The sequence below is a fragment of the Daphnia pulicaria genome, chromosome 8 (genome assembly GCF_021234035.1).
Source record: "Daphnia pulicaria isolate SC F1-1A chromosome 8, SC_F0-13Bv2, whole genome shotgun sequence".
Classification (NCBI taxonomy): Eukaryota; Metazoa; Arthropoda; class Branchiopoda; order Diplostraca; family Daphniidae; genus Daphnia; species Daphnia pulicaria.
In genome coordinates this window covers 1321288-1344880 of record NC_060920.1, presented here as the reverse complement: position 1 = coordinate 1344880, position 23593 = coordinate 1321288, and the positions used below count along the sequence as shown (strand labels likewise).

The following is a 23593-nucleotide window of genomic DNA, read 5'->3' as shown; positions in this document are numbered from 1 at the left end:
TTGAAACCAACCACACCCTGATGGACAAGGGTGTGTCGTAAATTGTATAGCGGAATTCATTCCGCTCTACCCTAAGGGTGTAGACTCATTTATTTTAGCTTTTCAAAGATTTTGAAGGCAACCTTGCCTTCTTCCCCCGTACAACGCCCCCTTTGTCTCAGACTCATTTTTGCTTTCGCGCAAGTAACAACGCTCTAGACAGTCAAGGATCAGTAGGAACCGACCACCGCCGAGTGAAATGTTTGACTGTCGGGCTTTCGATCCACGCGCTGAGGGCTTCGAGCCGGACGCCGATCGAGAGAGAATCCGTGAGCGTAATTTTCGCATCGAGTCACAGCGTCAACATCCTAGTTTCCACGAGAGAGATAGGTCGCTAATTCGTTCCCCGCGTTATCTGCCGCAGTGGCCAAACAGAGATCGGGCATATTTTGAACACGATGGCTTCGCTTCGGTGTTTAATGTGGACATCCACAACAACCGCTCTTACGATCGGTTCGGCCATTTTGACGAACGTGACGGCCGCCCCGGCGGTCGGGAAAGGCAGTGCGACGACTTGAACGTTTGCAGGCAGCCCTGGCACGAGATGCGCGACAACCGGAACGAACCACGTGAGTACCGTTGTGGCGAAGACGGTTTTTATCTGTTCAGGGAAGACGGGCTGTGCTATGATGACGAAGGCTTTTGTTATAGCTTCAGTAAGGAAGTTTTTTATTACGATGTCGAAGAGGGCCGTCGATATGATTCAGGTGGGTTCGCGTGCGATGAATACGGTGTGCGTTTCGACTATGCCGATGGGCCCCGAGAGGACAATGGTGGTAATTTAGACGCCCGCCCGATCGATCCTGGATCGCCTCGTGTCGTGTGGGCCAGGAAAACTCCACCTCGAAAGCGCGTGAGTATCGTGGAACCAGACGCCGAACCGGAAGACAGACGACGCCCATGGCGCCCTGATGACGTGTGCCGTGTGCCATGTGTGATACTGGAACACGCATGCGATATCCCCCGCCTACTCGTACCAGCGGCAAGCCTCGTTACTTCGGCACAAGGCGTGTCTCACCCGCTACTCCAGTCAGGAGCGCTAAAGCTGGCCGCTTGGAGACTCTCCGGAGATCTTACAGTCTGCAAGGGTTTTCGGTGCCAGCTATCGAGCTTCTCCTGGAAGGGTGCCGCGCTAACACCAACGCGGCATACGAATCAGCGTGAAACACCTGGTGTGATTGGTGTTTGTTGCGGGATAAAAATCCCCTTTCTTACAATGTAAAATTCATTTCGGATTATCTGGCGCATTGCAAACGACCGGCAAATCGTACAGTTTAATTAATATCCACCGTTCCATGCTTTCCGTTACACTAAAACCCGCCGACGGGTGCCCAATCGGACAGCACCCACTTATTATCAAGTTATTGAAAGGATGCTACAACCGTAACCTCTTTCGTTTTCACCCTTCTCGAATTTAGTCACACCCCAACATACCGAATTCCCCGTGACTTATTACCATAATAAGGCTGCGGTATGAATGGAAGATACGGAAATAGTTTGTATTTTAATTTAACGAAATAATGAAATAAGATTTCATGGTTAACAATCAAATGAATAATAACAAATATTAAAAGAATAATAAAAATTTTGTCCGAAATTATTTGTATTTAAGGAATTGAGAGAAGAGATACAATTTCGTTAATGGCTGACAAAATTAGAAACAAGTTTGTGGAATCGCTCATTGTCTCCTTGGTCTCCGGTTGCTTCTGACATCAACCCAACAGGTTCGGGAATGGGCGAATAAGTATAGCGTAATTAACAGTCACATAGGAGTCCTTAAATGTGTCCGGATTTAAGCCTCAACGATGCCAGTTGACTCGGTGTGGGTCTCATCCGCGTTAGTATCGAATAAACGGAAATCGACTTTACGACTTTTGAGCGCTTTTGGCTGAGATCGACGATGGGATCCGACAAATCGCCACTTAATATTAAATTTCGACCGCTACTTAGAAAATAGCAGATCGCTATCATAAGCCTTTTCCATTTAGTATGAAACGGTTAAGCGTGGACATATTAGAATGATTCGGTGTGAGTATACATTTAGTTAAAAAGTGAGCAAATGATAGGTTAGATCTTTGATGAAATAGCGCATAATTTTTTAACCAGATCCAACGGTGTCGTAGTAGTATGCGCGGAAAAAGGTTATAACCAGATTCCGCCAAATTCTATAGGCATGCGCTGTGGTGTGATGAGGTGTGTTTACTTAAAGAGTTTCTGCCTGAGTTTATACGAAAGACGCATCTTCAATTCATCACAAAACAACAGAAAAATGTCTATATATAATTCAAAATTATTTATTGCGCAACATGGGAGAATGCAAGCTACAGCATTTAAAAAAATAACAGTCGATTGTTTTATGTCTTCACGTTATTTCCTTATAATCTCAAACTTGTACAATTCTGGTTTGCATACCAAGGTATTAATTGTAACAGCATTAATATCTTATTTGGTTGCATGCAGCACTTAGCATCGCTGCCGATGCGACAACGACGGAGGGACCAAATGAATTCCCAGAATGTCATTTATTGTAATAATTATTCTAACAAATTAGAACACACACAATTTGTCTCAACACAACACAATATATTTGCTGATAATTTCCACACATATATATAACTGAACAAAAGACTAGAATTCTTACCCTCTTGAGAAATAAATAGAAATAGAAAGAGGAGTACTGATGGATCTAAAGAGGCAGACGACATTATAGAGAAGAGGGTAGGAATGGGGTTCAGCAACTCTATGGTTTGGCAACTATAGTTGGGCACGCTTGAGTTGGATTTCATACAACACGTCCCTCAAGTCGAGCGTGCTCAAAAATAAACATCTGAATTTCTAGAGTGACATTTCGTAGCGTGTCCAAAAAAGAAGCGTGAGCGTCCCTTACATTAGATTGTCTAGTTCATGAACTCCCGAATGTTCAGGTTCTGACGCAGCATCTCGAATCTTGGGACCGGTAGGGCCTTTGTAAAGATGTCAGCGAGTTGGGATTCGGTTTCGATGTAGTTGATGTCTATTTTTCCTTCTTGTTGAGCGTCGCGCACGAAGAAGAAGCGCACATTCGTGTGCTTGGTGAGCTGATGGAACATTGGGTTGTGAATCAGGGCAATGGTGCCTTGATTGTCACATCGCAGTGGCATGGCGACGTCCGGGCCACCCAACTCTGAGTACAAGCGCCTCAACCATATCGCTTCTTTGGTCCCGTCAGCTGCTGCGATGAATTCGGACTCTGTGGTAGACAAGGCTACACAGGTTTGGCGACGGCTGTGCCATGAAATGGGACCACTATTGAGTATAAATACGGCTCCGGATGTTGATCGCCGGTTTTCAAGATCTCCAGCGTACTCTGCGTCAACATACCCGTGAAGTTCATTGCTCCCACCGCCGTATAGAATGCCATGATTGATAGTTTTTCGCAGGTAAGCCAGGATCCTTTTTAGTCCCTTCCAGTGTTTCGGTCCAGGATTTTGAGAGAAGCGTGATACTTGGCCAATGGCATAGGCGAGGTCAGGTCGTGTCAGATTGGCTAGGTGCATCAGTGAGACGATTCCTTCCATGAAGGGAATTTTGGCCATCATTGTCTTTTCTTCTTCCGTTCGGGGAAACATGGATGGTGAAATTTTGACGCATGGATCGGCTGGGACAGCAACGGAGTGACAGTTTGGCCATGTCGAATCTTTGTAGGATGGTTTTGACGTAATCTTGCTGGGAAAGATGAATGGCTCGTTGACTGCGGTTGCGGTCAATGTCGTCGCCGATGAATCTGTCTGCGGGTAGTGAACGTATTTCAAATTCCTTGCCAAGGAATTCCATCATGTCCAGTAGAACTTGATTGACGTTGCTCAGGATTAGACCGTCGTCTACGTAAAGAATAAAGAAGGTTATTTCCTCATCTTTCTCCCCCTGACGGAGATGGCGGTAATAGATGCATGAGTCACATTGGGATCTTTAAAGGCCGAAAGATATGATGAACTCGTTGAATTTGACGTTCCATACACGAGAGGCTTGTTTCAGCCCATATATACTTTTAATGAGGTGACACACTTCTTCTTCTCGTCCGGGAATGACAAAGCCTTCAGGTTGGTGCATGTAGACTTCTTCTTCTAGTGTCCCATAGAGGAAGGCGGTTTTGACGTCTAGTGTGATCATTTCCAAGTCTCTTGCAGCTGCGATTGCCATAAATATCCGGAAGGAGTAGGTCTTGGCTACTGGGGCGTAGGTTTCGTTGTAGTCAACACCGTGTACTTGAGAAAAGCCTTTAATGACAAACCGAGCCTTGTATCGTGGTGCAGTTGTTTTGAATCCGGGTTTGTGTTTCAGTATCCATTTGCCTTCGATTGCTTGTCGTCCAACAGAAGTCCAACAAAAAATCCTTCTTGGCAGTTTTGATGAGACGATTGGATTTCTAACGAATACTTTCGATCCAAAGATTCGAAAGTTTGTCATGTCGGGTTTTCTCTCGTTCCAATATTCGTAAGGAGTGAGTTGGCCAGTCCTTGAGAGGACTCGGTTTTTTATGTATGCTGTGTAAGATGTGGCCTCTGCCCAAAGATAAGCTGGCATACCACTCTCAATGATCATGCAACGAACAGATTCTAGTAGCGTCCGGTTGAGGCGTTCGGCGGAGCCGTTTTGTTCTGGCGTGTGTGGTGCGCTGGTTTCATGACGGATTCCTTGTTGAGAAAACCACTCGGCATTTTCTTTGTTGACATACTCTCCTTTGCCGTTGTCCGATCGAAGCGTGAGCATGTAGTAGCCAGTTTCATTCAGGAGCATGGCGTGGTAGAGGCGGATTAATGCGGGCACTTCGTTTTTCTTTTTCATGAAGTAGATGGTGATATATCCGCTAAAGTCGTCCTTGAAGGTGACGAAGTAACGGGCGCCTCCAAGACTGGTGGTAGAGATGGGTCCCCAGACGTCTGAATGTGTCAATTCGCCAATTCTGGATGCTCTGTGTCTGCCTGTTTTCAGAGGTTGCCTTGAGAATTTTCCAAACTCACAGTTATAGCAGAGGGATGCTGGGACCTTACATTCACCGTTGATGTTCAAGCCAATCGTTTGGTCTTCCTTAACCATTTTCGAGAGAGTCTGGTAGCCGAGATGACCTAGGCGCTGATGCCAAGTGGTCATTGATGCCCGAAGGTTTGCACCGAGTGCGACGAGAGTGCATGTTTGGTTTGTGTCACTCTGGATTGACTGAATGTCGGGTTTCATGTGAAGCTGAAATAGGGTTTCATTTTGCTTCTCCCCAGTGAGGACAGTCTCCCCATTTCTCTTGAATAGTACCTTAAGAGAGAGAGAAAAAAATGATGCTTTGAGTAATTTGATTAAGAAAGCAGCGTGAAAGATTATTACCTTATTGTCATCAAATGTTGCTACTAGGCCGTTGGCAGTTGCTGCTCCGACCGAGAAAAGGTTTGAGCCAAGTCCAGGCACATAGAGAACCTCTGTCAGTGTCTTGGACGTCGTTACTTTGTCTACTTCAACCAAAACGTCAATGTTTCCGATCCCTAGAGCATCCAATTCGGAATCTCCAATGCCTGGAAGATCAGGGTGAGAAAAAAAATTAGTTTTGAAAATAAAGCTTGATGAGAAAAAAAAGATGTTACCTTTTACGGACCAAGTGCCTGCATTCATGGGTCTGAAGGTTGAGAAGAAGCTTCTTTGGTCACTCATGTGCTTGGAGGCCCCTGAGTCAACGAGGAAAGTGAGAATGCTTCTGGGATCAAGTTTGGAGAGAATAACAAGGCATTTGATGAGTTGGGTGGATTCCCCCTTCCTCTGCCTCTTCCTCTGTTTTTTTTTGTGTTGGACCAGTTCGGGGGGTAGCCGTGTTTCTTGAAACAGTTTTTCTCTTCGTGATGTGGGCTGTTGCAGGTACCGCATCGTGGTCGTTTGTCTACATAACCTTCTGTGGGTCCATGATGATATTTTTTTCCATGGCCAGAGTGGCTGCCACGACCATGGTTGAACTTTCTTTTCGGATTTCCATTTGCGGCGAACGCAGTTTCTTCCGGATGTTCTGCCTTTTGATAGGACTTGAGCACACTTTCCTCAGTGATGAGTCGTTGAAGTAAATAATCAAGGGTTCGGTCAGCTGCTGGAACACTGGTCTAAACGGATCTGACAACCCGGAAGGATTCTGGAAGTGTGGCTAGGGCCTTTGAGATAAGTTGGACTTCAGGGAGAGCCTGTTCTCTTTCTCTCAGTTGGTCAGCGATGTTCGAGAGCTTTTGTATCATGGTCCTCATGTCATCACCTGTTGAGTGAAGCAGGGTAATGTAAGCGTTTGCATTATTATATTTAAAAAAAAATTTAAGTTAGCATACCAGCTGTATGTTTGAAATCATAGTATTGTTGCCATAGAAGATGCAACTGTTCTTCAGTTTGATGTTGGTACTGCAGGTTCAACTTTGTCCATATTTGTGCAGCGTTAAGACCTGGAGTGTACAAATTCTCCTTCATTTTCTTTGTGATTGAGGCAAAGATAAAGTTAAGGGCCGTTATGTTCTTCCTTGTCCAAAGTCTTATGGCTGCATCATTTAGCAGTTCACCAGCTTCGTTTCGTTCCTATAAAAAGAAAGACAAGGATAAGTAGGAGATATGGACAACATTTTAGTAGAATGTGTTTCTCTAAATCTCAACTGTATAGTAATAAAACCAAATGTACACAGCGTTAAGGCTGATAAAGTTTCTCTCAGTCTCAACTGTAGAGCAAAAAGTCAAATGTACACAGCGTTAAGGCTGATAAAGTCTCTCTCAGTCTGAACTGTAGAGCAAAAAATCAAATGTACACAGCGTTAAGGCTGATAAAGTTTCTCTCAGTATCAACTGTAGAGAAAAAAAGAATCAAATGTACACAGCGTTAGGGCTGATAAAGTTTCTCTCAGTCTTAACTGTAGAGAAAAGAAAATTGAATGTACACAGCGTTAAGGATGATAAAGTTTCTCTCAGTCTAAGCTGTAGAGAAAGAAAGAATCAAATGTACGCAGCGTTAAGGCTGATAAAGTTTATCTCAGTTTGACTGTAGGGTGACATTGTTAAGGAATGTGGCATTTGGTTGAAGTAACATGTGCATGCGACATAGTGTGTAGAAGATATGAACATTCCAGTCCCTAATATGGATTCTTGATTCTGAGTGACAGTATGCATGCCCTGAACGTCACTAGTTTTTGAGTTTTCCTTTTTTAAATTAAATGGATCAAGAGTCTAATTCTGAGAATATAACAGGATCTTATTTTAAGCAACAATGTTCAATAAAAGTTCTAAGAGGGATATATTTTTTTAAAGCTGTGTAGAGTCTAATTCAAGCAACAATGTTCAGTCAAAAGAATTCCCCCTTATTTTTTGCATCGGGCTTCTTATTCTCAGTGGTGATGCAAGTAATGAGCCATATTGGCAGAGCAGTTCAAGCAAAGAAAACGCCCAGCATACAAGCAAAGAATTTGAAATGTTTTACCTCTTCTGGACGTAGTTCGGTTCCCGAGACTAGGTCCTTTAATTCATGATGTTGAAAGACTAGGTCGATTTCGAAGTTCCACTCTCGGTGGTTGGAGCCGTCGAATTTCGGCAAATGGGCTACTGCCCGAAAAGGTTGGTTGTCTTGGATCTCGTGTTCGGCCATTGTTAGTTACCAGGCAGCAACGTGTTTCTGGGCCCATAATCTATTGTAATAATTATTCTAACAAATTAGAACACACACAATTGGTCTCAACACAACACAATATATTTGCTGATAACTTCCACACATATATAACTGAACAAAAGACTTGAGTTCTTACCCTCTTGAGAACTAAAGAGAAATAGAAAGAGGAGTACTGATCAGTGGCGTGTACCGAACTTAAAAATGCCGAGTCGAAGTCGACCGACTTTTGTAAAATGGAAAGTCGAGTCAAGTCGAAAAAAGTCGACTTTAATCGACTTTTACCGAACTTTTCCGAACTTTTGATGTAGAGTCGAAAAGTCGACTTTTAGTCGATTAAAAGTCGAAAAGTCGAAAATTCGACTAAAAGTCGACTATCATACCATAATTTACTCTCAACAGGGAGACCCTCTTTAAATCACGTTTCAAGATCGTAATTTCTAGTTTATACTAAAAGAGAAAAAGTGTAAAAAAACATGCAACTTTCAACCGTTATTACATGAATGAATGTGTTGTATTTTCTCGATTTTAGTTGTCTTTATTCCTTCCTATTTTTCCCTTCTATTTTGTAAGAGCATCAGCCAATTTGGGTGCATACATTTCGGGAGGGGTATTATAAAACAAAAACAAACTCATATCCACATTTTGAGGGGCCAAACAAGACCTATCTGCAGTCAATGTTCTGCCAGCAGTGCTATTGAGCCTCTCATTCATCGCAGCCGACGGCATAACGCTGAAAACTTTCCTGGCAACTTTGTAAAGTTTTGGAAACATTGACTGGCGATCCTTCCACCATAAAAGAAGGTTAAAATCTGCCGTTTGATGCTCTGCTATATCTGGGATGGCAAGATTAGTGGACACTTCCATTCTCAGCATTTTGATATCTTCCAGCGGAGGGTTGCGTTTGCGCATCTTGCTCATTAGTATAGATAGCTGAGACTGAGAGGCTGGCCTTTTTGAACCAGATTGATGGGAATCAGGGGATGCCGCGGTTGATGATGATTGAGTCTCAGTAGTGGGGAGTACCTCAGCTGAAACTCGGCCGATGGATGTCTCGAATACATCTATTCCGCGGATGAAATCATCCTCAAACTTGAATCCGAAGGAGGCCTTCCAGCGAGGGTCCAATGTAGACGCCAATTTGTACTGCGGGTTTTTTATCAAATTCAGCGAAACGTTTCTGGGGAGCATCGAACATCTTCTTCTTCAGTGCAATTAAAATTGGATGCTGCACTGGCGGGTCATAATCTTCTTCGCCATCATCACAATGTTGGTTCTCCTCCTCCATCCTAGTAGGAAGTTCGTCCATATTTACGAATTCCATGTCCATGTCCATCTCTCCCCTCACGTAGCATGCCAGCTTCATGCAGGCGATGGTGGGCAGAACGTTTGAAATCTCTGGAGTGAGGTCCCGTTGCATGAGCTCAGAGCTTTCTTGAAAAGTTGTCAGGAACTCTAGGAGCTGCTGAAGAAGTTTTCGTTCGGAGTGGGTGATCTTCAGGTCGGACTTGTGGTAGTCAAGCAGCTCGTTGATGACCCGGAAGTTGTCGAGAATGGACTGTATCTGTAGACATTTGCTATTCCATCTAGTCTTGCAGTCCGTCTTAAGCGTGGTAATCTTTTGAGGATTACTGGTATCAGCTGCCGCGTAGCAATGGTCTTGAAGATTATGATTGCTTTCGTCCACGTTTTCCGGTATGGCATCCAACAGAGCCTTAAGCTCCTTTTGTTTCTTGGTCACCTCTGCTGCTTTATACCGAAAGAATGTGAGAATATTTGCAAGTTTTAAGAAGATGGCTACGATTTCTGGAATCTGGGAGAGGGTGTCAACCGAGATGGCCGAATCGATTTTGTGCGCAACACATGGTGAGCGAGGAAATTTCAAAATGTGTCCAGCGCACTTCATGTTTGCCCCCTCATCGGTCACATAAGTCGGCTTGGCCGATGCGAGGCCGAATTCCTGCATGGTCTTGTTGATTGCACCGGCAATATTCTTGCCAGTATGACGGTCGTCAAGGTGCCTGTTGGACAGAACAAACCGGACGAATTTCCAGTCTGACGTGATAAATGAGACGATGACTGAAAGGTAGCCCAATCTGCGATGATCATCGGTCCACATGTCCGATCCAAGAGAGAGGTGGATGGAATCTTGTAGCTTATCAATGACGACCTTCTTTGCGTTGTGGTAGTGGTCGACAAGATGCGTCCTCATCAAAGTCGTACGATCTGGTATGATGTAGCGAGGCTCAAGAACGTGGAGTAGCCAACGAATGCCACGGCCCTCCACAAACGAAGCTGGACGGAGATCCAAATAGATGACTCCGGCTAGAGCTGCAGTGATCGCCTTTACTCGTTCGCTGGGACACGGCATTATCTTCTTCCCGAATCGGCCTTCAACCATGTAGTCATGGACGGATGGGCTTGAACCACTCGATTCCGGAGGGAAGTCACGAACATCAATGACGTTTCCATGCTGCCGTCTTAAATGAGTGATGTGCGTAGTTGTTGTCCCGTGATACGCAAAAACATTTTTAGGCTTGCCGTTAAGGAGTCGCTCAGTCGGGCATAGATTGCAAATGATCTGATTATCACTACCTTCAACCATCGTCATATGTATCCATATAGCCGACCTGGAAATCTTGCCAGTTGGAGTGACATTCTCTTCTTGTTCCTCTCCATTGTCCCTCTCCCTCCTCTTTGTTGGGGGTACAGATTGGGGCCTTTGATTTGAACTGCTTCTCGAACTCGAAACTCTTTTGGCTGATACTGAACTCGAACGTCGTCCTCGGAGGTTTGATCTTCCGCGAGCCGAGGATGCAGCCGGACCGATAAAAGAAATTTCATCGTGATCGAAGGTAGGAGCGGGTGTGTTAGCCAATGAATTTGAAGAGCCAGAGGTACTTGAGCTCCAAGAAGGAGAGTTGGGGCTGTTAATATCCAAAAGGCTGTCATCAGAATGATTTCCGGAATTGCGACGAGCCATTTGCGGTTTTGGGCTTGTCATCTGTATTTAAATTAATTTAATCAATAAATAAGTATTAATCGATGAAAAACTGCCAGATAATCAACGTACCAGGTGAGATAACGAAACACGAGGAGTAAATCATAAGGCCAATACAATCAGGCTATGTAAACTAGGTTCAAATAATTGTCGGCGTATTGAATCGTAGCCAAAAAAGGTTTACAGGAGACTGCCAATAAAAAGAAAGTTTGTTATTGAATATAAATTCTGTAATGGTTTGAAGCGTCAGATGTTTATCACCTTTGCCTAAAAAAAGATACAGCAGCTCGTTTGTGTAAATCCAAATAACGTGGTACCAAATATAAGATAAGAGTAATATAAGAGGTAAATACCAAAGAGAAGAGGGTAGGAATGGGGTTCAGCAACTCTATGGTTTGGCAACCATAGTTGGGCACGCTTGAGTTGGATTTCATACAACATCATTCATTCATTTTTCATTATTTGCGGTGTCCCCATTTATATTCGATGGTTTAGCAAAAAAAAATTGAAATATTGAGTAATAATAGAGCGAGAGATTATGCGCATTTTCCCTACTCTATGTAGGCTAAGTAAGTATGAAACAAACAAAACAAAACCCCCCCAAAAACCAAAACAGTTGGCTGTACATATAATAAGGCGAAGGGCAATGAACTTTGTGTAATAGAACGGTGCGTCATATTAAACTAGGCTATATTGTCACAGCACAGCACCTGCACAGCTTTTATACTTTAAATACAACTTATACCACTTATAGGTTGACGACCGAACTGCCAACTATACTAAATAGATTGGTATTCAACACCTATTATAGACACACCTGGCGCATTGCACATTTTCTCTGTTCGGGGGTCGACTCTTTTCATACACATTCGTTTATAAAGGGGAACGATTTTATTATACACTTCAATCTCTTTTTTCACCCTTGTGTGACACGGTATACTCCCATTGACCAAATCTATTAAATGCTGGTGTTCTCAATTTCTCTCTATACACAGTAAAAAGGCGTATTTTTGAGCTACACGTATAGAAACTTTCAGCCGCGACTGTACTCTTACATAACCAATTTTCTCTCCTTTTATTTTTCTGTAAATTCACCATCAGACAATATACTTTCAATCTGAGAGACAATTTGTTGTGATCCTTCAAAGTTTATTCGCAATGCCTGAACACATGCTCGCATATGCTGACATTTTATTGCAGTACTGTATGTTAAGACTGCTATATATATATAGCCTATGTATGTTATAGTAGGCCTATACTCTGTACAACTCGGTACCGTAATATTAATACGATGTTGTATAATTTATGTCTGATGCACGTATACGAGGCTGGAAACAACTGCAATTCCGCTAAAAGTCTATATTCTCCGGCTGATTTTGCGCTCGCCTTCATATAGTTTAGTTTGTTCTTATAGACCTTATTAAGATCCAAAGGTATGAGTCAAGCCGACCCCTTAGCGGCGCGTTGCATTGTGAAGGGGTGCCGTTAACAGCAGATTTTTATTTGGCTCGCCCGATGTGGTTTGCGCATAGGCTTTTCGGGTAAATCGTGCCCGAGGGAAGAAAAGGTAGAAAAAGAAAGTCTGGTCCCCTCTTTTTTTCATTCCTTCCTTTCCTCCAAGTATTTGAACCTAAATGCTCTTTTTTAAATCGACAACATTTATACGAATTGAATTTGTTGTTTAACAGGGCACTTGTGTGACTGGATTCTTTTCGTATCTCTGCGATTTCATCGACTCAAAAGCAGTTTGTGCCAATGGGGGCAAATGTTGCATCAGTCGTCGTGAGGGAAGCGGAGGAATAAGCGAACAGAAAACCAATAACGTGACTGCACCGACTTCAGGAGCTCGTCCTGCTCCTAGCAGTTCAAAGCCATCTGCATCAGTAACATAGACCACTGCTCGACCTACCACCGTTAACTTAAACTAAAGCAACAACTACTACCACTACAGCCACTCCTTCGACGACAACCACCGCACAACCTAAACGTTGTCCAGGTGTCTGCTTGCCAGGATTGATGTCCGCTTTCTGTTCCAAACCGTCCGTCGTCGTCAACAACCCTCCCAATCTCTGCGAGCGTGGCTCCATTTGCTGCGACTCCAAGACCCGCGATTCAGCTCCTCAATTGGGTGGGTCCAGATCCAGTTCAGGATCTGGCGGATCGACGAACAACAGACCATCCCGACCACCCACCAAAGCACCTGCTTCCGCCATGTCTGATCTGTTGAAGAATCCGTTGACCACTTTGTTGGCTGGACCACCGCTGAGCAGCCTGGCCGGCGCTGCTATGACCGTCATCTGGTAGATATAGAATTAAAACCATCAATTTTTACCATAATTTGTGAATTGTTACGTGAATTCTTTAGGTGGAGATAAGTTGGACGCGGCACCGCAAAGACCCCAGTCGACTGGAACTCGTACGCCGTCAACGACCACGACGACCACAACGACAACAACCAGCGCTCCCCAAGTGGTCGACACCCGACCTTATTGTCCAGGCACTTGCATGGCTCCCATTCTCTCCTTCTCTTGCTTCAGTAAGTTTCCAGGATTTACAATTGGGGATACACGTAAAACGCGATTGTTTAATTATTCAATTTATTTTTCTTCCAGGCAATGCCGAAATTACCGACTTGTTCCGCTGTCCGAGTTCCAAAGTCGTTTGCTGCGCTCAAAAATCAGCCATTCGCGAATTGAAACCGTCGTCCGGCGTTTCCGTGGAAGTGCCTCAATCCGAATTCTCACGGTATGGCAAGCAAACAAGCAATTAACCTTAATTTACTTCGCATTCGAAGGTCCGTTTGGACATTTAACGATCGATATTGTTTTCGAAAAACAACAGACCGAAAGGAACACAACGCCAATGGTTCGTCCAGGCACTGCTGTTGCAACACCTCCTCAACAGCTGCCACCTCATCTGGGCCCCGTCCGTCTGTTCACAGGCCGCTCCCCAACAGCAAATTCGTTTGCGGTGTCAAGGGTAACCACCGAGAACTCCGTGAATTGTCCGTCATTGAGGGTTATACCTTTTACAGAGAATTTTCCTACTATTAGATTGATTTGTCGGTATCCGTACGATTGATTTGTCTAAAGAAAGTCTAAATAATCATTTGTATGTAACTTTTGACTTTTTGTTCCACAGACGACAACACCACTACTACGCTGAGCTCAGGCTTCCGCCAGGCTCGTGTTGTTGGAGGAAACGATGCTCTACCCGGTGAATATTGTTGGCAAGTTGCTTTGATAAACTCGTTGAATCAGTACCTGTGCGGAGGTGCTTTGATTGGAACCCAATAGGTCCTGACAGCCGCTCATTGCGTCACCAAGTAAGGTTTTCCCCATTCATTGTTGCCAATTGAAATGTTATTAAAATTGAGTTATTACTTTTAAATAACAGTATCGTCCGTTCAGGTGATGCAATCTACGTTCGCGTAGGAGACCACGACTTGACAAGCCGGTGGGTTTAATTGTTTGGTTATCTACGTAATTGTGGTATCGATGAATTCAAGATGAAAATGTCTGAATTTGAATAGTTATGGAAGTCCTGGTGCTCAGACATTACGCGTAGCCACAACTTACATTCACCACAATCACAACAGCCAGACCCTGGACAACGATATCGCCCTGCTCAAACTGCAAGGCCAGGCTGAACTCAAACCAGGTATATGCATCATTTGCTTGCCATCAAGAGGCTCTGTCCCAGAGACGGGTCGTCGATGCACAGTCACTGGTTACGGATACATGGGAGAAAGTAAGTCGCTTTTCATTTAGGCGGTTAAAAAGTTAAAGAATCATCATTAACTGATTGGCGTTCTTTTCTATAGCTGGGCCCATTCCATTGCGGGTAAGAGAGGCCGATGTTCCTATCGTCAGCGAAAGTGAATGCGTTAGACAAATCAACGCTGTGACTGAAAAGATTTTCATCATGACAGCGTCTAGTTTCTGCGCCGGTGGAGAGGCCGGCAACGACACCTGTCAGGTAAAACTCAGCCAAAATGAAATCAAAGGAAGAACAGAATTAATTTTTTGGGAAATTTTCATATTTACAGGGTGATGGTGGAGGTCCTTTGGTCTGTGAAGATGAAGGCTATTATGAATTGAGTGGTTTGGTTAGCTGGGGTTTCGGCTGTGGTCGTGCTCAGGTTCCCGGCGTTTACGTCAATTAAGTGTCTTCCTTCATCAGCTGGATCAATCAGATTATTAGTGTCAACAATGTGTAGCTGATAGATTTGCTGGTTTGATCGCTCTTCTTTCTGTCGAGACAAAAGAAGTAGCAAAACGCACGTTCACTTTTCCGCATCGTTACTCTAGTTAAGTTTATTCATGTAAACTTTAAATGAAGAACGAGACACGCCATCAGAGGATTGATGAGGTTCACTTGATCACCTAGTTATTTCGTTATTTCGTTTTCGGGATTCAAGCTCTTTGCATTGGTTATGGGCTACCACCATCTATGTCTGCATATCTTTATTAAGCACATCATTATTTTTGGTTTGACGAGGACCCCCGTTTTTCCCTTTATTTATTTTTTTTTCGTCGAAAACGTTTGTGGTTAATCTACATGTTTATTTAAAATAATTTTCGATGGCTGTAACCGCGGTGACGTTGTGTCTTGTTAATCTGGAGGGATTTAGAAAGAAATAATGTTTTAATAGTAAATTTGAAAGTTCTACAGCATCAAGCACAATTCAGTTTCTTATCCATCCCCCCTTCCCAGTGATTATTTCGTGTCTCACTTTATTTATGAAAATACTCCTTGCAAAGTATCATGTTAATGTCATAAATACAACAGTTGAATGAAAGATTTTTTAAATAAATATTCAATCCTTTATCTAAATAAGTCCTACATGTCGACTCAAATTTAGAGGAAATTTTTTAAAATTAAGACCAAGACACAACCAAGACACTTAAAAAAAATATGATTGTTTTCTTTTGCAGGTTAAAAAACAAGACACAGACAAATTTGGCGCTGTGCCCGAAACGGCTAGTCCGATCTATTCTTTTTCGAAAATAGATGGCGTGTTTATTGTTTAGTCGTCTGCATGTCTTTGTTTGGAGTTGTGGACATGAAAAAAACTGTTATGACAATATGAGTATATGACATACGCTATTGCTTCTTTCAATTTATTGACTATTTAGCAGTGATTTAGTGGTTTTCCATACTGTTGATACCAAAATATCACAGCCTGTGGTGACTAATGCAGGGTCTATAAAAAAAGATCTCTGCCTGCCGTCATTGGTATTGGTATTGGTAATTTTTAAGGTGCACGACTGCGATCAAGGATTTCGCAGTCATGGCTCTCTGAACAGATGGCCTCACGCACCGGCAGGTTTGGTTCCATTATTTGCTGGGGTGGTCAGTGCGCCATGCAGTGGTGTTCCCACGGCCTGCACACTTCTCACTTAAGATTTTGGGAAAGGTGGTGGGAGACATCTGGCGCATCGTTTGACTTCTTTCTATTTTCGATCTTCATTCCCTTAGTCACCTCATCTGTTCAGCTCCCCGGCCTTCCTGTCCGTTGAGGCCCGTCCGTGACAGTGTATCCATCATGGTTCTTAGTGAGGCTGCTGTGATTGTTGTATAATTCTCTGATGATTGATTCCAATGGATACCGGAATATTTGTTTTTGTTTGGACAGGATAAATTCAGGTTGAGTGTCTGAGGTTTCTGCTTGTTGGTTTGTAAATTTCCTAGTTCGATATGTAAACTTTTGATTTCGTGTGCTCATTTCAGGCGTATTGGTGGTGGAACAGTAGCTTCGACTGGCGTATTTCTCCCCAGGTTTTGATTTTGCGGGTCGTTTTCGATTATTCTAGCCGTGTGGTTTGATTACAGTGAATATTTTTCATCTTATTCCACCTTCTAATGATTTCTTGTGATTTCGAGTAGTTCCGCAGGTGGGTAGGAGGTATGATAATAGACGATGAGATAAAAAAGTGGAGCCTCCTATATCTTCTTGTGGTTTCTTGACCCCTTCTAGATCTGTGGTATGGAGTTCTAACCGTGAGTATATGGGTTGAGAGACCTTTCACTAATTATACCATGTCGATGATTGAAGTGACAGATAGTAATTTGGCCAGCGTGTCCCTTATCTTGAATTGTAGAGATGGGCTGAGGTTCGAGTTAAGGCCTAGTAGATTGTTTACGTTGAACTCCAGGTTGTTGTCACTGAACAAGTACCTCAGCTTATTTCAATTAGGTTCGTTTGCCTGGCAATCCACTAGTACATGTTTGGCATTTTCAATCTCTTCGCACCCTTTACGACAGCTTGGGTCCGCCCCCTGGTCAATTCTATTTGAGAAGGCATTAAGGTAGTTATGTCCCGATCTTAGTCTTTTCAGGCAAACCGTGACACATCTCTCCTTGTGATAGAGCCATCTGACTAATCCTGTGGTCTTCCTCGATTGGATACAGGGCTTGTGGCAGTTCTTCAGATTAAGTAGGACCTTCTCCTTCCAGTCCGTCTTGACGATGGAAATTTTTTCTGATGGCGACAGGTTGATCTTGATCCGTGTACCTGTTGGGGATGAACATTCCCGTGTAGCCAGTCTGTCGGCCTCCTCATTTCCCCTTATTCCTACATGGCTGGGGATCCATAGTATGGTAGTGAGGGTTCCACTTGCTTTAAGGCTAGCCATTGTCTCCCTTACTCCGTGGAGTGATTCATTGTTCCCTGGTGCTGACGAGGCAATCGAGCTTACCACTGATTTAGAGTCACAGTAGATGGCCACTGCCGGCACGTGTTCGTCCAGTTTAAAGGTGTAGTCTAGGGCCTGGTAGATGGCTTGCAGCTCTGCTGTGAAGATACTGGCGTGCTCCATGAGAGTCCAAGCTCTGGATACCTCTAATGATGGGATGTGTATAGCGCATGTGGTACGGTTTGTTGTCTGCTGTTTAGCTCCGTCTGTCAAGATACGTAGCGTTTCTTCCGGGACCTGGTTATTCAGGGAACTGAATAGTTCCGCCACCGCTCTGTGATCTGCTACTGCTGATTTTTTTTGAAAGGGGGAACCAGAGGGTCCTGAAGGGTGGCGGTCTGGATGGAGGGGGTAGCTGTACGTGGAGAAATGTGCTGGCGTTCCCTCGAACGTGGCTATGCCCAGCTGGTCGATATACCTCATTTCGTGTATCAGCGCGGGAGAGCTCCTTTTCGGGTAGTCTTTTTTGATGGAGTATAGCAGTTTTGCGGTCTCGTACATTGGGTTTTGGGGCTTGATGCTTAGCTGTATCAGGTACTTCCTTGTCAGCCAAGATCTCCTGAGAGTGGTAGGGACCGTGTCCGTGTCGGCGTATAGAATCTCCTTTGGAGTTGAGACTTTAGCCCCCAGTATGATCCTTAGTATAGATCGATGCATCCTGTCTATGGAATCCAGGTTGTTCTTGCTGGAGTGCCCGTAGGCAATCAGGCCATAATCGATCCCAATCTGCAATAGGCTTTTAAAGAGGCGTATTAGAATTAGTACTGTCGGCCCCGACTTTGTTTTGGCTAGGACTTTGAACATATTTTTTACCGACATTCAGCTCTTTATGATCTGTTCGATGTGTGGCCTCCATAGCAGCTTGTAGTCAAACAGGACTCACAGGAACTTGGCCTTGGTCTTCGGTTGGATCCTGTGGCCGTATAGGAACAGGAGCGGGTCATCCCCTGGTTTATAGGCTCGAGTGAACGTGATTGCTCCAGACTTGTCTCATGCATGGGCAGCTTGGTGGTTTGGAGCCAAATGGCCACGTTACGAAGATGAAAAGAGGGTGGGATGGGGGGAAAATTTCCCACGTGATTGACAGAAAAATTGTTGGATTGCGTGACACGGAAAATTCTGAGCTGTCGGAGCTCAGAAATTGATAGGGAACACAACAGACACGAAAGAGTTTTCAAATGAAGTTCGATGTCGAAGATAGGGTCAGATACGGCACACACCACCTTCTTAAGCGCAGTTACTTGGGAGGAGGGGTTCAATTTCTAACTTTAAATTTCCGATTTTTTGCAGGAGGCGGGGCGGGATTCCAGGTTCGCGCCGGCTGGATGAAAGCACTATTGTATCAGGAGCGAGAGAAAGTACAGTACCCTGCACAGAAATTGGGACAGCGAATTTTCTGTCCAAAACCACCTAGTGGCTGGTCAGAAAAATTCAAGTCTTTGTTTTTAGAAAAAGGCTGTAGGCTAAAGAAAATGATTTATTTTCCAGACCAAGAAAAAGTAAAACTTGGTGAAAATTGGAAAAAACACCTTTTTTAGCATTCCAGACTGCCTCGTTTTAAGGTGAGACGTAGCCTAAAGTGCTTAAAAATGCGTATGTTTCCGATTTTCAGCAAATTCCTTTTTTTCTTGCTCTGGAAAGTGCATCATTTTCCTCAACCTTCAGCCTTTTTCCGAAAACAATTTTTCCAAATTCAATTGTTCTAGCTTCAATAATTATGTAACCTAATAAACATCTATTAATTAGCTATTTCTTTTTTATTCGCTCGAAATCTTAAGCAACATGCTATACATTACAATAACATTACAAATCGTTAAAAGAACGTTCTCTCCCTAAAATGTAAATCCTAAAAAAAAATTATAAAAAAAAGATGATTCAAAATATTCGAAGGGGTTTGGTTTCGCGTGAGCATCAAGTAGCCTAATCAAATTTTCACAAGGAACTTTTGATTCATTAATAATAGCGCTAGCGTTGATATACATAGAATAGAACAGATTCAAACTACACCTCGCAAGGATCCACATTGCACCTCTTCTCGTGCTGATTTTACAAAAAATTGGCAAGTGTCATCACTCAGAGGAAAGAAAAAACTAATTTAATGTTTAGTTGATTACGATTGAGTATGACCACAGTAAATTAGGCCAAAAAGGGAAGTCAACCACGGTCAACCCCAAAAATACTGTAAGTAGATTTTTTTTGAAATTTAGGCTACATTGTTTATTCTCATATTACTGTTTCCGTGTTTCGTTTTGCTGTGTAAAACCCATCGAAGAAAACTGAATTGATCAATAAAGAAAAATAAGGGTTTAAAATTTTTGGTTTTTAAAAATATTGGAGGGTTGGTGAACCGCGAGATGTCGCGTCTTATGAGCAGACGTCGCTCCCGAAGTCAGCTTGATTTGACCTAGTTAATTGTGATTGACTGAACTCGATGAAAATTTCTTCCACGACCTTAAAAAGATAAAATATCATTTGTATTAACGAGTACCAAAATCTTGCAATTTCTCACCTCATTTAATTTTTATTGAAAAAAGTTTGGCATATGCATCGCACTGAACCATTGAAGACTTGGGGTTGACGCTAGGTGCAAAAATTCTTTTCAGAACCATTGCGTGTATAGTATATAACGGAAATGACATTAATATACTACGCACAGATAGGATCAATATACTTAAGTATGACTACATTATACGTTTCAAGTCGGGGAGGCTAGCTCCCGTGTATTGTTAAATCCCGTGTGCATGGACACTTCCTTGATGTCCATTTCAAGAGCGTCGTGCTATCCGGTGCATTCATACGTACAGATCTAAGACTAAAACCATTAGACCATGACTGCAACATTGGATATTGAAATTTTACAGGTACAATTTTTGGTGTAGCTATTTTTGAAAGAAAATCAATAGATAAATGCTTAATTTAACATGAACTATTTCACTATGACGTTAAATGACTAATTGTAAACTTTTTTAAAATCTAAATCCTATGAACGCTAAAAATGTAACCCTTAACTACTAGCGAACCTAGCGGTATGATTGCAGTTAATGGTTTCAAAATGTTGTGCTAGTGAGTAGTGACTAGGCGGGACTTATCCGTAAAGGCGAGATAGCCCGCGGCCCGCCGTGTAGCCGTGATCTGGCCGTGATACGTGATTAGTGTAAGGTAGGGTTTTGGAATTGGGAATAGAATTTCGACAATCTTCTTCGAAATTAAATTTTCCTCTATGTAGTCATGTAAAATTATCTACAATATATTTGAAAGAAAGTTGTGCAACACATTTTTTCATTTTGAAAAGTAATTCTTTTGTAAACTAGTTTAATCCAGTTTAATCAATGTGTCATTAGATAATGTGGTTGAAAAGATGAAGCCGCTTGTAATAAGTTTTTCTTTTCATAAATTCTTCTTCTTTTCAGAATGTTTCAGTTGGAGTGGTGGAGTATAAAGAGAGAGAAATGAAGGGAAGAAGACTAATTTTCTAGTCTAGAGACTATAAAGGGAGGGAGAGAAAGACTATTCAACTACGATTAAAAGTAAACATGCTTTTTTAAAATCTAAATTTTAAAAATGGTCGTTGTCGAAATTGGAATTCAATACGACCTGGTTCCAGCTGCTTATACATCTGATGCATGTCCTTTCGTGACGTTTTCTGAATAATGTTACAATGGAAAATTGGTGGTAGTGCTTGTATTGACTAGAAACAGATCTGAATAAATAAAATAAGTGAAATAGCGGTTTGTTCTTAAAAAGGTGTTCGATAACATTTACCCACCCAGATCCCGTAACAATATTGCAAATTTCGTGGAAAGGCCAGGGAAAAAAATTTAGGTAAAACATTGCACAGGATAATAAAAATCTAAAAATTTTGTTAAAAAATTTCATTGGAATGCCAGAGGAAAACAGAAATTTCAAAAATGCACTAAAATCATGGAAGGGGGAGAAAAACATAACAATTTCATAAAACACGAGACTTAGACTTATTTTAGTTTCCAAATTTTTTTTAAATAATCCTTAAGTGTCACGGGTATATCACCGTAGGGGATTTGATGCCTTCGAACATTTTTGGCAGCGATGAAATACAGCGGGCGAAGTTTCTTTACCAGTTTTTCAAGTAAATTAGAGAAGTTCGTATCCGGATATTGCAGTATGGAAGAGGTGAAACATTCTAACTCCGATCTACCACCTGCATTTACTTGATCGATGTCGAATCCTCCATCAATGAATGACTGAACAACTGATGTAAATTGCTGAGAACGTTCATGGTTGAGCCACTCATGGGAAGATTCGATTTCTTCCATCACGAGCAGGTGTAGCGGGCTGTTGTGTCGGAAACCGACAACATTTGGATTTTCTCCTACTTTCAGCAACAACTTGATCAGCTTCAAGTCTAACGTATTCCCTTCATAGGATGAAGAAACCTCCATCAAAAGATTAGGCCTTTTTTCTTCTTCTGGAAGGTTATGTTCATGAATGTAGATTGAAAGATTTCTCTTCAATTTGCTTCTTTGGGTCTTTGTGATTGGAATTGACAGAAGATGTTTCAGAATGGTAATGATGAGGTCCGAAATATCACGAGTTTTCTCTTTCATTACTGCGTTTTGACTGTAATTGCGAATTGCTCTCTGGTAATCGCAACAGAAGACCAGGGCTGTCATCAGATGGTCGAAAGTTAGAATAGTGTCTTCTTTGTTTGACTCTAGTTGAATCCATAATCGATTGTGTAACATACTGTACAAGGTGGCGAAGGGACAGTGACAGACGTCAGGTGATGTTGTTGGATGGAGGACAAGCCCATGAAGAAGTGTCTTTTTCGAATCGATGAGGTCGATAAGATAGAGCAATACATAAAAAACGCGAGACAGGTCTAACTCCCGTGTTTCCCAGCCGTCTAGTAGGCATTTGTAAAAATTGCGCAGGAAAAACCTGTTTGGGAAACAGCTGTTTTTTTTCTAAAATTCGTCGAGTTACGAAGAGTGCTTGAATTTTCCAGTACACAGACTTCTTCCACCTCAACACGTTCATTTCTTGAGTGTTAAGAAATTCTTTTTGGTTTCCGAAAATGAGATTTTCTAAGTTCGTTTGGTTTAAAGTAGTCTTCGGAATGGCATGAAGAGAGCGTAACCTGTCCGCTTCACGCCAACAGGCCCACCCATGGCGTTTACTCCCTCGTAAGATGCAAGCAGCTCCAACAAGGTCACATACATCAATGAGGAGCTCTACATTGGTGTTAGTAGATAGAATGAAAGTATCTTCTGTTTCTTCCATCAGTTTTTCTTCGACACGGAAGTGAGGGTGTTTGCGAACGAGTGAATCAATAATACCATCATGGTCCGAAAGAATGGCGGCGAACATCAGCGGAACTCCAACAAAGGTCTGATGTGCATTCAATGTGAAATCGCCAGTCTCTGTAACATCTGCTCCATTATCGAGCAATTCCTTCATCTTTGCATGATTTTTTTTCCCAATCTCTAATAATAGCGAATCCATCTTAATTTTTTTTGCGGGAGTTCCTTGCTCTTGCTGAGATGTGATGGTTCCTTCTTGAGCTTTCATGGTAGAATCCATCTTCTGTGTTGTTAACTGCTTCAGCTTTCCGTTCTGTTGTGAGATGTATGTGGTTGTTTTAAAAATACAATCAAAAACTTTAAGGAAAACTAATACCTGCTGATTTAGAAATGGAAAAATTGCACAAGCTCCAACTAGGGTGAAAGATCTAGTGAAGCGATAGGCCAACCAAATCTTCAGATTCTTGGACAATGGTGGCCATTTGTCTTCCTTCAAATTATTATAATTCAAACTATATTAGTTACTATACTAAAACAAAGAAGTAAATAAAAGCTTACAGTGTTGATGAAAGAATAAAACAGATCTTTAGCAGAATCAGCAGAACTCAGCTAGGTGGAAGGTCAGTAACTAATAGCTGTCTTGAAAATTTTAAGAATTGTGAACTCAATTTTTCTACCAGCTGTTACAAAACTGATGTTAGTTATTTTATTAAACAAGGAGTAATTAAAAATGTACCTCTCTAACCTCTGCTCTTGCTTAGATGTGGTTCCTTCTTGAGCTCTCATGGCTGAATTTATCTTCTTCTGTGTTGATGTTAACTGGCTCAGTTTTCCGTTCTGTTGTGAGATGTATGTAGTTGTTAAAAATAAAATCAAGAACTTTATGGAAAACTAATACCTGCTGATTTAGAAATGTACCAGTTGCACAAACATA

General features: G+C 42.4%; 2 protein-coding genes, 1 long non-coding RNA gene and 1 pseudogene across 3 annotated transcripts in view; 2 read left to right on the top strand and 2 right to left on the bottom strand.

The window, feature by feature from the left end:
• LOC124312357 (collagen alpha-1(I) chain-like) overlaps positions 1–23593 on the top strand; it is a 1404094-nt gene that overhangs the window by 715328 nt on the left and 665173 nt on the right. The gene's annotated exons all lie outside the window — the stretch shown is intronic.
• On the bottom strand, positions 10652–10955 carry LOC124312561. Its single transcript, XR_006910554.1, has 3 exons — positions 10944–10955; positions 10755–10872; positions 10652–10685 (listed from the first exon to the last, which is right to left on the bottom strand). It is a non-coding gene; the product is annotated as an uncharacterized LOC124312561 (long non-coding RNA).
• LOC124312524 lies at positions 12588–14916 on the top strand (annotated as a pseudogene).
• Positions 16874–18037, bottom strand: LOC124310696. The gene has a single exon (XM_046774653.1). It carries the CDS (start codon positions 18035–18037, stop codon positions 16874–16876), a length of 1164 nt encoding a protein of 387 aa, XP_046630609.1.

Excerpts from the sequence above, each read along its gene's own strand:
- LOC124310696 (XM_046774653.1), bottom strand. The coding sequence starts at position 18,037 with ATGCATCGATCTATACTAAGGATCATACTGGGGGCTAAAGTCTCAACT.